Genomic DNA, 15,056 nt, shown 5'->3' with positions numbered 1-15,056 from the left:
AAGCTCACTGGTGACAGCCATGCCAAGCAGGCCATGCCCTCTAACTTCCAGTGGCCCACCAGTAGCCCAGGGGCCACTAGAGAGGCTCCATGAGCCAGAACTAGCAGATAGAACCTGTCTGACACCCTCCTCTAGAGAGTTGAAGTATTGCTGTATTTTCTGGCATGCAACACATCCTTGAATAATCATACACATCCTCTTTTTGGAAGACCCCAAAAAGGAAGAAGGGGAAAAAAGATGTTACTTGAGAGTACAGGCAAGTACCCGAGGTCTAGAGTTTCTGGTTCTGGGGGCCACATGGCAGGGCCCAATCCAGCACACCACCATGCCAGGGCTATGGAGCAGGTGCATTCCCACATGCTGGCTCTGGAGCCACATGTCAATTCTGAGCAGTCCTGGACTCAGTGCTCTGGGACCAAACTGGCACTTGGCTCCAGAGCCAGCAGCAATTATTGCTGCCACTGCTCCCCACTACCCCCAACAAATTTCTGGGCCCATGGAGAGCCCTTTTCCTTGCATATAATGTGCACCCAAAAATTGCCCCATCTGTTTTTGAGGTGAAGGGGCAGGAATACAAAAGATACTGTATTTTCTTGCATAACAACAACTTGTGGATAAGATCAGTAAGAAAGCAGAGCCAAAGCAGTATTTAGTTCTTGCAAAATTTTGCTTTCCTGTAAATCTGATTTGCTGGCAAACCAATTACCCTGTATTAAAACATTTTCTTGATATACATCCAGTCAAAGAGTAAAGGGGAGAAGACTTAAAGAAAGGGAAGCCCTCAGTAAGGTTCTGGAATAATGCACGGGAGACAAAGAATATCCCTCATTATCAACTGCTGAGAAAAGGACAGGCTGTTTTTCCTTGGATTTTGCTGAGCAAAGGTTTAGTTTTCAGATCATCTTTCTAGTGAAGGAGTATAGTCTCAAGCAAACTCTCCTTTCCTGTTGACCAGTCACCAGAAGGTTACATGTAGTCACAGTAACAGTTATTCAGCAGTAAAATGTTGGGCTCAAGAATTCAGGGAGGTATTCCAGATTCTGAAAAGGAAGCATCCTGAAGGCTTACCATATCCTGCAGGTAAGGTAGTAAAACAGGCCATTGAATTTAGCCAAAATACAGACTATTTCCCAAAAAATCTAGGATACCTGAGAAGTGTCCCTTGCTTAGAATTTGAATGTAGGGCCCTCTCCCACACACAAAATGCCAGTGCCTGCTGCTCCTCCTCCTTCACATATCTTGCTCAAGAACCAAAGAGAAAGACAAGATTCTTGATGTCAGGACTACCTAGGATTCAGGACTCAAGATGATCTAGGCTGAGTCTTTAGCTGCATCAGTGAAACTGACCAAAATCTTGTTACTTTCAATCTGTACTTACTGAAACCAGGGCTAACTACACTAGAACAGTCTGCAAGATAAAAAAGACCAGGCTGCTTTGTTTAGTTTTATTTTTGTTGTTTTTTTTAAACTAAAATTCCAATTCAAAAGAAATGGAAGGATTTCCTCTTCCCATTCACAATTTTGAGTGGACAAGCACATTTTGCATCTCCAACTAGCCATTTTTTCTTCACCTACATTTTTCATATGGCACAAAAAAGACATTTTAATAATTACTTAAACATTTCCAAATTCCTTTGTGACCTTTTGATCTCTTGCCTCTATACTATATAGAAGTCTGCGGAAATTTAAACAGAGCGATTATTCAATTTAGAGTGGTGGGTTTCAAACTTTTTTGGCTATATACCTGCAAAATATTGGCCTCTAAAATTTAGAGTTCCAGGCCATCCTCCCCAATTTGTTTTTATTTTTTCAACTGTCAGTATGTAAGGGCATGTTTATGCCAGGTACCACACCAAGCTGAGAAGACTGTGCCCACTATTTCCCCAAACATAAATATAGTCACCTCCTTAATGCAGTACTACCTGTGCACATCTACAAATTTAGCCACTCAGTACTGCACTAAGGCAGCTATCTATTTCTGAGGAGGCAGTCCATGTGTGATGGACAGTGTGTTCCAGTATGGCTCTGCCTGATGTACTGGGGCAGTACAAATATATTCTATATCTCCCTACCATCACCACCTGCGAGACGTTCCTAGAATTTGTCGTTACCTTGCCCCAACCCTGCTGAAATCCTTATGCCTATCTTAATTACCAACTGCAGTTTATGTGGACACCGTAAACATTACAAAAAGTAGGAACACATCGTTCAAATCCCTGTTTTATCTGCTTCATCCAATTCTATTGCAAAAAGCAGCATCCTGTTTTCTGGACTTCTAAAAACTCACCTACCCTGGATCTCAGATGCCTACTCCTCCCCCCTGAAAGTTTTGTTTGAAGCTTTATTGTCCACTCCTACCTAGTTTCATGAATGATGTCTGGTAGGCCTGTGCAAATAGGGAAGTACTAGATTCGGATTTGGCTGATTCGGAGGATAGCAATTCAATTCAGAGATTCGGATCACTGTCCTGACTCAATTCAGCCAAATCTGCTTTGGAAGATTCCGTGCCAATTCGGGTCAGCTGGGGAGAGGCAGGCACAGCTGGGCAGCTGCAGGTTCTGCCGTGGCTCCTCCAGCTATGCCTGCTTCTTCCTGGGTGGAGAGAGCCATGGGAGAAGCCCCCATGGCTGCCCTGCCTGGCCCCATACCGTGCCTGGCTCCAGCCTAGTCCAGGCACTTGAAAAAAGCTCCGTACTCACCAGCTGCAGAAGCAGCTATTGGGGCCTCTGGGCGCTCATGGCAGAGGCCCCCTGCACAACACGGGGCAGCGAGGGGCAGCAGGGATCACACCCCCTACCTGGCACCCCCCTGACAGCTACCCCATGGCATGGGTGCAGCATGGCTCGGCAGGATGCTGTGAGCTGTCTGGGAGCTAGGGCCGCTGGGGCTGAGCGCTGCCAGGCTCTGGCTGATGCATGGAGCTACCCCAGCTCCCAGACAGTGTGTGGAGGGGGACTCTACTATGAGTGGCCAAAGGCCCCAATTGCTGCTCCTGCAGCTGGTGAGTACGGGGCTTTTTTTTTTTTTTTTTTAAGTGCCAGGACTAGGCTGGGGCCGGGTGGGGGATGGGGCCAGGCAGAGCAGCCATGGAGACTTCTCCTATGGCTCCTTTAGTTGTGTTTGCCTCTGCCCTGTTGGGGGGGAGCCACAGGGGCTATGCCCTGCTGCTGCTTACCCAGTCAGTGCGTGGGGGTGCAATGCAGGTGTGATTTGCTCTGGGTGGCAGCAGGGCATAGCCCCCGTTCCCAGCACTGCCACACCTGCATCAGCACTGGGAGCAGGGGCTCTGCCTTCCACGGCAGCACTGGGAGTGGGGGCTATGTCCTGCTGCTACTTGCCCCCTTCCGCCCAAAGCGAGCCATGCCTGCATCCTACCCCTCCCACCACACTGACTGGGCAAGTGACAGCAGGGCCGAACCCCTGCTCCCAGTGCTACCACACATGCATCCCGCGCCCCCCACCCCCAGTAACGCGCCCCCCACCCTGGCTGGGCAGCTTGTCCCAGCCCCAGCCCCTCCCTCCTCCACTCTCCTTCCCTCCCCCCTCCCCCAGCCCCAACAGACTTGTCAGCTGCCTGTTTAGTCTATGGCCGAATCTCCGAATTGGCCGAATCTTTTCCAAATCGATTCGGAGCTTGTAACTGGTCTCCCAATTTAATTCAGATTCAGAGATTTGGTCCCTGAATCGGGCTAAATCTCCTCTGCATTGAATCAGCTCCTGAAGTTTTGCACAGACCTAATGCCTGGATCAGATGCCTTAGCAGCATCTTTCTAGAAGTATCCCAGTTCATTAAGAGCTAATATTTATTATGTATACAGAGCTTTGTTATTTACTTTCATGGTTTTGAATATATAAAGAATAGAAAAACAACAGCAGTTATAAGACAGTCTAAGAAGAAAGAACACAATCCAGCACAACCTAATGTCAGAATAATAGGACTATCAGGATAATAGGAAAACCCACACTCCAGGTACTTAATTAGTACTTACCTGGAACCCTAGGGACCCTTTAGCATACAGCTAAGGGGAGTGGAAACTGAAGACATGTTTGGCAAGATTCGAGTCCTTCCTCCAAGAAAGATGATACCATACAAAGGCAAGAGTAAATTCTATTTCCTTTCAAATTCAAGTGGAAAAAGTCATTTGGCAGAACAGTAAGGTTAGTGATGCCTCTTATAGATCGAAGATCAGGAGGCCAATTCCCAAAGGCTAAAATTAACTGTGGACCTTCCTACAAACTTCCAGGCTACTGCGATTCTCTGATGCTCTCAGTCTGGCTCACAGCTGTCACCCACAACTGACAAAAATCATGCTGCCCTCCTATTCCTCGTCAAGCCCTCCATCCCAACAGTATCTTCAAAAGTCAGGCAGCTTCCTACTCCTAATGAGGAAAGGATGTCCACCTGATGTAAGCTGGAATAGTCTATTTCCAAAAAGCAAAAAAGACAGACCAATTACATATACAAATTCTTAAAAAGTGACTTTTATTGGACTAAAAATCATATCCAGCCAGACTCTTAGTTTGTTCACGAAACAGAGATAGATTGCCTATGCTGCAAGGTCTCCAATTCAAGTGATTACATTTTGAATCATGCAGATATTGAAAAGAAAACATGAGACCAGAAAGAAAATTCTTATAGGTAGAACTCCATCATACAGTCATTTAAACTATATGAAGCATTCATATATTTAAAAGAATAATTTCTCGGACTACTAGTATGAACGTAAAACGTATATTGAAAGAGCCAAGTCTATAAATGTGATGCTTACCCTCAAACTTTTCCAGGGTGGGGGATTCATGAGTGACTTCATTCCTTGAAAGTTATCTTTTTCTTAAAAGGAGAAACTAGAGTGATTCCATTCTACAAATTGTGCAATTCATATTTCTACTATTAATTAAATTTTAGCTGTATATTATTCCCCAGAGTATTCTGCATTTCATTCACTAACTTGCAATTTAAAGTGTACAGCTTTTTTCTGAAGTGTAAATCCCAAATTCTACATTTGGGCTACTTACAAAGACCACAAACAATAGAAAGGGGCCAACTGTCAAATTATAATTCAGATTTGGAATGCTGTTAAAATATAATTAGCCAGAACCAAGAGTAAGAAGTGCTATGCCTAATGTAGTCACTAGTTTAAAGAGCAAATCCCTCCCTACCTCAACCTACCAAAAATAAAGTGATAAAATACAGGCCAACGATCAAGGATTAAAAAAAATAGAAGTCACTAGTAGCCTGTTATGTAGCCAATATACCTTTCAGGACAAAGCTCCATCACCATGTAGGATTGTGATGCATTTAAAAAAGCAGAAAATTGCCCACGGTTAGGACAAGAAGCCCATGCAATTACAATCATAACAAAAAGGACAGAAGTCTTCAGCTTGAACAATAGTGCCAGGATCATTGTAAACCAGAAGCAAAGAGACATCTGTTGTGATCAGTACACCACAGAAACCCTTTTTGTCGTGATCATGGTCACATGAGAGCTCCTCTTTACCCTAATGTACATTTCTCCCTTGCCACAGCCAAAAAAAGCCTCAGTCCAAAGGATTCAAGAATGAGGGATGACAAAAATACAGAAAGCTTCCTCCTTAACCAATTAGAATATTTCCTTACTCCAGTCATAATGGTGCAAAATTAATTCATTTTGATCACTGCATGACATGCATATAACAAATGGTCTTGGAAACATCCCAAATTTCACACACACATTTAAATTCTTGTATATTTGAAAAACTTACATGGTCCACTCAAGAACATGCTCTCCCTGCCAAAATCTATTCGTCTTCTAACCGTGCACATTTTAGTTCAGAGCAAACATTTACGTAGCCAGTTTTTTCAAGAACTGGGTTTCACAAGTTAAAATTCGCCAATTTAAAATGAAATGAGGTAACTAGCATTAGCAATTAACAAATGACTGGAAGAGCAAGTGAAAAATACATGAAGTTACAAGCAAAATGCTAACTTCAGTTTCTTGCTGGACTTTGAACATTTACCTTATAAAGTCAGGTGAATATTTGCAGACTATCTGCCCTTCCACCCCCCATCCCCCCTCCAAAAGTTACCTGATAGTCAGATACCTAGAAGTACAAACCTATGAAGTTATAAACAAAACACTAACTTCAGTTTCTTGCTGGACTTTGAATGTTTACATGACTGAACCAGACAATTACTTGTGAACTATCTTCCCTCCCTGCAAAAAAAGGGTTCCCCAATAGTCAGATGCCTGAAAGTTATAAACACCTAACAAATTATAAAACAAAGTGCTAACTTCAATTTCTTGCTGGACTTTCAACATTTACATGACAGAACCAAATGAATATTTGTGGACTATCCGCTCTCCCTCTCAACTGCACCTCAAAAAGGTTACCCGATAGCTGGGTACCTGGAAGTTGTACATACCTAACAAGTTATAAACAAAACACCAACTTCAGGTTCTTGCTGGACTTTGAAAATTGACATGATGGAGCCAGACAAATATTTGTGAACGCTCAAAACTCTCCTCCCCCCATTCCCCCCCCCCGCAAAAAAACAGGGTGTCCAACAGTTGTGTACTTGGGCATTATAAACACCTAACATTATAAACAAAACACTAACTTCAGTTTCTGGCTGGACTTTTAACATTTACATGGTGGAGTCAGATGACTACTTGTGGTCTATCTGCCTCCCTCGCTAGCCTTCCCCCCCACACCCAAAAAAGGTTGTCCAACAGTTGGATACCTGCAAGTTGCAAACACCAGACAAATTATAAACAAAACACTAACTTCAGTAGTATGACGATTTGTGGACTGTCTGTCCTTCTCCCCTTCCAGGAAGGCTATCTGATAGTCCATAAATATTCCCATGGCTCCATCACAGGAATGGCCCAAGTCCAGCATGAAACTGAAGTTAGCATTTCATTCACAACTTGTTAGGGTTTTACAGCTTCCAGGTACCTAAATGTCTGCCCAAATACCACCTTCCCCAGCCCCGCCCAAACACCCCTAAAACCACCTAGTTTTGAAGAAAGCAGTTCTCAACCTTTTTGAGACTATGATGCCCCCTCGAGAAGTGCCAGCACTGTTTCCGCTTGACTACATCTCTCTGTCATTTCCACTCTCCTAGTGCAGGGCGAAGCGCTTCTCTAAACATGCTGGGATCTGATGTGGAGCCTGGGGGCTTGTCTGGCGTGCCCACGGCACCCCTGGTTGAGACTCACTGGAGAAGAAAAGCCAGAGGGGGGATTTAACAGCAGCCTTCAACTGCCTGAAGGGTGGTTAAGAAGAGGATGGAGCTCCACTGCTGTCAGCAGTGACAGGTGACAGAACAAGGAGCAACTGGCTCAAGTTGCGGTAAGGAAGAGTTAGGCTGGATATTAGAAAAAACTCTCTAATTAGGAGGGTGGTGAAGCACTGAAACAGGTTACCTAGAGGTGGCGGACTCTCCATCCTTGGAGATTTTTAAGCCTCTCAACCAAGCCTTGCCAGGGATGATCTAGCTGGGGCTGGTCCTGCTTTGAGCAGGGGGTTGGCCTAGACCTAGGTGACCTCTGGAGGTCCCTTCTGAGCTCAGCTGGTTACATCTTGGTGTTAATAATCCCAAGGCCAAAGGTTTGATTCTGGGTGGGACTAGACTGTCCCCAAGGTCCCTTCTAGTCCTATGTCTGCAGGATCCTCAGTCCCCCGTTGGACTAGACAATCCCTGAGGTCCCCTTCTAGCCCTGTGTCTGCACAATACTTAATCCTGGGTGGGACTAGGCAGTCCCTGAGGTCCCTTCCAACCCTGTCTGAGGATCCTCAGTCATAGAGGATCCCTGAGGCCCCTTCCAGCCCTCAGCCTGCAGGATCCCTGCTCCCTGGTTGGACTAGAGGATCTTCCAGCTCTACATCTGCAGGGTCCAACCAGATGCTCCCCCAAGGCCCCTTGCAGCCCTGCTCCTGTACTAGGTGACCCCCCCCCCACTTGACACCTGCCTAGCCCCCCGCCCTCACCTTTGACGCTCTTGCGGTTGACGTCGGCGCCCTTTTCTAGCAGGTACTGGGCGATCTCCTTGTGGCCCTTATAGCAGGAGATCATGAGGCAGGTGTGGCCGTGGCGGTTGGACACCTCCAGGTCGGCCTGGTGCTCCACCAGGTACTTGACGATGTCAAGGTGGCCGTCAAAGCAGGCGGCGCGCAGTGGCGTGGAGTTGGTGAGCGTGGTGTTGTTGACCGAGGCGCCGCGCTCCAGCAGGCAGCGCACGACGCGCAGGTGGCCAGCGGCCGAGGCGGCCCACAGTGGCGGCGCGCCCTCGATGGTCTCCCCATCGAAGCTGACTGAGCCGCCCACCTCTATGGCGGCGGCGCAGTGGTCCAGCAGGTACTCCACCGTGTCCAGGTGCCCGTAGCGCGCCGCCATCAGCAGCGGCGTCGCGCCGCCCGTCTTCTCGCCCACCAGCGCCACCACCTCGCCCGGCGCCCGGCCCGACAGCAGTTTGGCCAGCAGCCGCAGCTTACCGTCCCGCGCCGCGTTGAACACGGCCGTCCGCAGGTCCATGGCGCCCGCCCGCCGCCGCCCTCCCTCAGCCGCGCCAGGACCCCCGGCGGGGGGGGGAGGGGCCGCGGCGCCCGCGCATCCAGCCCCCGAAATGGCGCCGGATCGGGTCCCGCGGGCGAGCCCACTGGGGGGAGCGGCCAAGGGGGGCTCTACAACGTGTCGCTGCCCCCCTTCCCCGGGGACAAGGAAGGTTCCGTCCGCCCCCCCACTCCCCGGCCGCAGGAAAGGTTCCGTCCGTCAGACCAGCTGCCCGTCCTCCCCCCACCCCTCCCCTCCCCTCCCGGCGTTCTAGCCTACCCGCCTCGCCTGTCAGGAGCCTGGCCCCGGCACAGCCGAAAGTGCTGACGCGGCCGCCCCGCCCATAGGGAGAGGCCTGCCGCCGCGCCAGCCACTAGCATGGCGCAGAGTGGGGAAGGAGGCTCAAGCTAGGCTGAGTGCGCGCGGAGCAGGCGCCTTCCTCCTAGTGCGGGCGCGCGGGGGAGTCCGCGTACTACGGGGGGAGGTGCCTCGTGGGTGAGCCGCTGGTCGGTGTCGTACTGGAGCAAGCTGGGGGGGAGGCTGGAACCGGTGTCGCCAGGTGCATGGTAATGATCATATTTGTACTAGACTCGTGCAGCCCATCATAGTGCAAGGGTTCGAAATCTAGGATAATTTTGGAGGTAGGTAATTGATGCTGCAAATACAAAACTCAAGTCACTCTCAGAAGGGCTTAACTGACTTTTGGGCTTGCTGTCAGCTCTTTCTGAGGACTGCCTGCTTCACAATAAAGAAATGCTTCAACTGGGATGACCCAGTTCTCACTCACTGCCGGGTTCCAGTGAGCAATATACAGTAAACAAGAAGACTTTTTGCACTTATTTGCAGATTTTTTTTTCAACATACAATAGTTTTTCCGCAAATGGGATCATTTTGAGCTTCCAATAAGATCATTTCATATAGCTTCATAGAAGTTAGGGGCTAGACGGGACCTCACGAGACTGTCAGGTCCAGCCCCCCTGCTCTTAGGCAGGAAAGGACCTGGCATTTAAGACCTGGCAATGCTGACTTGCACCCAGCAGGAGCTTCATGAGGGTCTTTGTGCCTGTGGGGTCTCCACCCTTATCCCACCTGCCTGTTTAGGGACCACCCTGTGGCAGCACCTGGCAGATGAACTCCAGGTCCCCAAAGCTGGTGCTCTGCAGCTGTCCAGCTAAGCAGGGCCAGGAGGTGCACCCTGCGGTCTTCTGCCCCTCCTTCATGCCAGCACGCTCCTGGGCCAATCAAGGGTGCTGGAAAGATGGGGGTAGATGATGAGCCGCATCATCACACATAACATCCCCTCCCTCCCCATTTCTCTCCCATTCAGAATAAACTAATAGACCAGAGGCTGGAGCAGCCTCATTCAGTGTAAGGTAGAAGCCAAACCAAGCAGAACCTCGCTGGCAGGAGTGAAAAGTGATCCACGGGGCTGTGACGTAGGAGCTCCAGGAGCAGGCAGCAGCATGGCAAAACAAAGGCTAGCTTGAGATGGGGGTAACATTCAGACCATTAAAAGGAAGAGAGAATGGTTAAGGCCTGTGGAATGAAGATTTTAGAAGGGAACAGGTAGATTCCTGCAGGTCATGCAATGCCCTCAGCACTGCTGGACTAGAAATGCTGCTGCCACTTCCAGGCAGTTGGTGTTAAACTTTGGGTGGAGCACGAATCAAAGTGGGATGCCAGTTCACCCTCCCCTCTGCCCCTAAACCAGGCTAACTACCTCTCTGCTGATGGCATTTGGACATTCAGCAACTTTCAGCAACAAAAATCTCTACTCAGCAGTATGCAGCAGCAGTAAAGGGCGAAAAAAAGCTAACACACATGTTAGGTTATACAGAGAAAGAGGGAGACAATTATACCAAGGAAGCATAATGTCTTTATATAAATTATCAGTACACCGTCCTCTCTAGATTACTGTGCTTCAGTTCTGGCCACCCTGTCTCAAGAAAAAAAGATATATCAAAAACAGAACAGGTTCAGAGGCAGGAAATGAACACAGAGGCATGGGAAGGACACCATATGAAGAGAGAGACTGTAAGGACTAGCGTAGTAGTTTAAAAAGGGGATGAACCAGAGAGGACACATTACAGGGATATATGGAGATTAATGGTGTATAGAAGGCAAAGTGACATTCCTTTTTCTTAATAGATTAGCATAGAAAAGGAAGCAGAAAGTAAGGGAAAAGCCAGCTGACAGGTGTAAAAACAAGGGTCTGTGGCTTGGGGAAGAAGCCAAGAAATCAAGCTGCTTCTGGGCAGAACACTTTCTGAGAAAATTGACTTGGATTTCTGAACAGAGAAGTTGTCAGCTATTGTTTCTTTTTACCATGCTTCAGGAAATAAGACTTTTTTGTACTTAAAAAAACAAACAAATGAGATTAAAACAGAGAAGTTGTCTCACTGATTCCTCCTTCCGCCAAAGGAAACAAACCAGCAAGGCCCAAAACGCTGACTAACTACTTAGTCTAAAAAAGTCAACAATACAAACAAGGGCACATCCCATGAAATTGGAAGGTGACCAATTCTAACTGATAAGAGGAAATGCTTGTTGCACAACCCATTATAAACTTGAGGAACTCACAACCATAAGAGATGCACATAGTCTAAACAAGACCACAAAGGACATATTAAAACCTGGATCTCCCACATAGATGAGTGGCCTGCCTACCGGGTATTAAGGGAGGACACTGGAACCCCTTCCTTCTGGTTGTTTTTTGTACAGGTGAGGCATGTTAGGAAACACCTACTAGATCCAGTCCCACAGGTGAGATTGTGGGAACTGCTCAGTTTGAGAACCCAGTTCCAGCTTAGTGAGTTGGGGCTGAACTTGCATATCTGTCAGGGTCAGCCTTGGGTAGCTGTGTACTTGTCCACTGGCAGAAGTGTAGGTGCATAATGTACCTTCCTGGGACTGAGGGACTTTAAAAGGAAATCTGAGGATCTCAGTCGCAACTAAATGTGGCAAAGTCTCTTTGTGGAGTGAGCCCAATTTAAGGGCTGTGGTTAGAAACAGGATACAGACAGGAACTGGTCTGTTATAAGTTGTTATGCCTATTCCTATGTCCCTGTGTTCCACCACAGTGACCTATTAATTTCCCTTTGTTCTCATTTTTTAAAGAAATATTTTGGTTACTTTTCACTTTATATTTCAGTTGTTTTTTTTTAATTGATATAACTTCTGCAAATAAACATACAAAGTATTCAACAGAATATTAGTTTGTGAAGTCTAGTTAAGTTTTTGCTTCAGTATCTATTCAAAACCTACAAAATGTGAACCCTCAAATAAGCACTATCATGGCACCTTGGCTATTGAGACTACTGCTCAGTTAACACATTCTATATATCTCTAAGATGCCTGAAAAATAATAAATATTAAGTAAACACCTTAGAATCTCTAGCTCTACATTTTATTTCTTACATTCATATTTAACAGATTTTTAGTCACCCAACACTTTTATATTTGTCCTGTTTGACCTGTTTCTAGAAGGTATTAATGAAAGATAGAGGTGCCCTGCATCTCTCAAGAAACCTAGGTCACCTTTCTATGCCTCAGTTCCCATCCCCCCACACCCTTTACAAAATAGGGATGATATGTACCTTTCTAACATATTTTAGATGCTTTAGAGTCTAGAAATATAAATATTTATATTTGCCTAATGGATGCATTTACATATAGAGATCATTGCTGATTAATATTTATTTGTATTAAAAAGTAGTAAAATTAGGGCAGACAAAGATATAAGGCAATATTTGACTGTGGGGATAGGGGCAGGTCAAATACCAACCAAATGTAAGCTACAGATAGCAGGGAGATCTAATATAGAAATGATACCAAAAAAGACTTATGGAGATAAGGGCAGTACTTTGGATATAAATTTGCAATTCAATATAGTGGGGGGCGGGCGAGGAAGAAGCAGCCAAAGCAATTTTGGGTTGCATATGTAGAAACAATACATCACAGACCACCACACTGCTTTGTAGTCCCTTTGTATACAGCACTGATGGGACTGTGCACAGACTACTGATCACACTTCTGGAATCTCGGTATCAAAAAGATGAAAGAAATTGGCAGGATATCAGAGACAAGCAATTAAAACTATTAAGGGGAAAGTTGTATTCATTTCTGAGGAAAGAGTAAAAGGTAGATATGCATAGGTTGGGTAAACTGGGGCAAGGACTTAACATTGTTCAAGATTTTTAACTAAAGGTAATGGGAAGAAATGGGACAAAGGAAAATATATGCTTGATATCAAGAATAATTTCCTGATGAAGAGGTTCTATTAGCTTGAAATAATCACTCAGAGATTGTAGAAGCCCATTGCTAGAGTAATTTAATATTTAAAACCAGATTGGACAAATCATATAATATATAAAAGATATACTGTAGGGAGCACTTGTCTGCTGACAGGAAGATAGATAAGTAATTTCAATAGGACTTTTCTCTCTGACTTCTAAAGTATTCCCACAGAATTACCAGCAGAAAATGTAAGGCCGCCTTCACCTGCTTCCCACAATTCAGAGGTCCTGAGCCAGCAGTGAGCTCTTTTTGGGTAAATCTCTGTACTGGCATGAAGTTCATTGGAGGATTGGGGCAGTAAGCCTTAATATTGCGAGTAGGCAAACTGAACTCCAAGGGAAAATTAATGCTGGTAAGTAATACTCCCAGTATTGTTTGCAAGATTTATCAGTAGATTATAAAGACATTGTAAGGACAAAATTGTTTTTGTTTAAGCAAGACTCTATCTTGTGGCAAATTGTTAATGAAATGATGGATTTATCCTGACAATTTAGAGAAATACTTGAAAATCCTGAGTGCTGGCTTTAAAAAAATTAAATAAAATGTTGACTGCAGCATACTCTCCCATAGACCCTGCTGCTGTCCTTTTCTCCAGTGCATAGTTTCCTCCAGTACTTGGGTGCCCATACACCTTTAATTCTTTAAATATTTTTAGAAATGGAATAGTCATGAAAGTGAAGATGTATGGGGCAGTAGGTATATTTGTGACAATGCTGCTAAATTCTGACCTGCATATTCTGGTCATGTGACTCCGTGCTACTCGTTTGAGATTGTACCAGATTCACTATATGTGGCCTTGTAATTCTGATCAGGTAATCATGCCAAATTGCATTGCAGTTATTGCACTCTGAACCCATTTGGGTATAGAATGGGTCCACCAAAGCCATATTTCTGAACACAAGCTAGACTTAAACCTGCTCTTCTGAGATAAGGCTAGTGTATTAACTCACTGTATCTCAAGTCCTTCTAAAAACAGGCATAACCATTATCCCCTTCAAGATATGACCTCCAGTTTTTAGTTTTCTTTCCCAAGCTGTTGGCATGGCACAAGAACAGCATGAGAAAAGACCATCCACATTACTGTCACCCACTATGAGTGACTGTTAATCTCACACTTTTATTCATTCTCCAAACCAGGAGGTACCTGAGGGTTTCCTAATGTGTACTCTATCTAAAGGGGTGGCTTGCCTTGTGGTTACTTCCTGTTCTGTTTGCAGTTGCAGAATCTCTCTCTGAGGTGTGACTACATATCATCCCCGTAGCAACAAAGCAATGCACAACAGGAAAAGAAAACACGTTACTTGGAAAGTATTTAATGATTTTAAGCTTCTTTTCATGTGCATTAGCAGCTAGAAGCAAGTCCTGTCTTTGCGACCTTAATTCTAACAAAAAGGTTTCAGAGTTGTGTATTTTTCTATCTAGGAGCAATGGTACCAATGTAAAGGAGCCATAGCAACAAAGGTTGCAAAGCTCATAGATCAATGGGAGAGGTCTTCAAGTGTCATCTGGGAAACTCAGAGAGAAATCCTGACAGTAGAGAGACAAAGAAAGTGTTTTAATATCCATTCTTCACTGCTGGCCTTTCTTCGGTCCTATTTGTTGCCAGCCTGAGCTCAAAACATGCAGTAGAGCACAAAGAAGACCTGGGATCAGATTTGTGGCTCCTGTTTTCTAGGTCCTGTGCCACATGTCTGATTTAAGCCCTCGGGTTTCTTGTTCAAATCATTGGAAGATTTTGGTGCCTAAGAATAAATGTGTGTTGTGCTGTTCCACTGCCTGCCTGTCTTGCCTGCAGGGCCCAACCTGGTGGGCAGGCATTCTATACACATGCTCCAGGATGGGGGGCAGGGGGGTATTTTAATTAAGAGCGGCTCTCAGGAGCTGCTCTAATTAAAATGCCTACAACACCTCATGTATATCAGCATCCTGCACTTCAAAATGGCGGCAGGGGTGCTTAACTATAGCTCATTTTACGAGCTTCAGTTAAAGCGCCCCCACTGTCATTTTGAAACATGGGGACGCTGAATACATGTGACGGCAAGGCTGCTGGAGCGTTCTAATTAGAACACCCCAGTCAAGTCTGCTCCAGAGACCCTCATGTGTACAGGCACCAGTTAGAGCACACCTGAGGATACCAGCTGGACTCGTGGCATCCTGTTCATTATAGCCAGCTTGAAACCCAGTCTGATAGGTGTGCTTTAAGAATGCCCAACACTTAAAATCCTGC

The 15,056-nt window shown here is 45.8% G+C and overlaps 1 protein-coding gene across 1 annotated transcript in view; it reads right to left on the bottom strand.

Moving 5' to 3' along the window:
* The window catches only part of FEM1C (fem-1 homolog C), a 34,059-nt gene extending 25,281 nt beyond the window's left edge, over positions 1–8,778 (bottom strand). The window contains exon 1 of the mRNA XM_006278136.4: positions 7,972–8,778. Within this exon, the coding sequence (XP_006278198.2) occupies positions 7,972–8,515 (544 nt within the window). The 5' untranslated portion in view covers positions 8,516–8,778. The remainder of the gene's footprint in view (positions 1–7,971) is intronic.
* Between the last annotated feature and the right edge of the window lie 6,278 nt (positions 8,779–15,056).

This window comes from Alligator mississippiensis, chromosome 3 (genome assembly GCF_030867095.1).
Source record: "Alligator mississippiensis isolate rAllMis1 chromosome 3, rAllMis1, whole genome shotgun sequence".
NCBI lineage: Eukaryota > Metazoa > Chordata > Crocodylia > Alligatoridae > Alligator > Alligator mississippiensis.
This window is presented reverse-complemented; position numbering and strand designations above follow the sequence as displayed.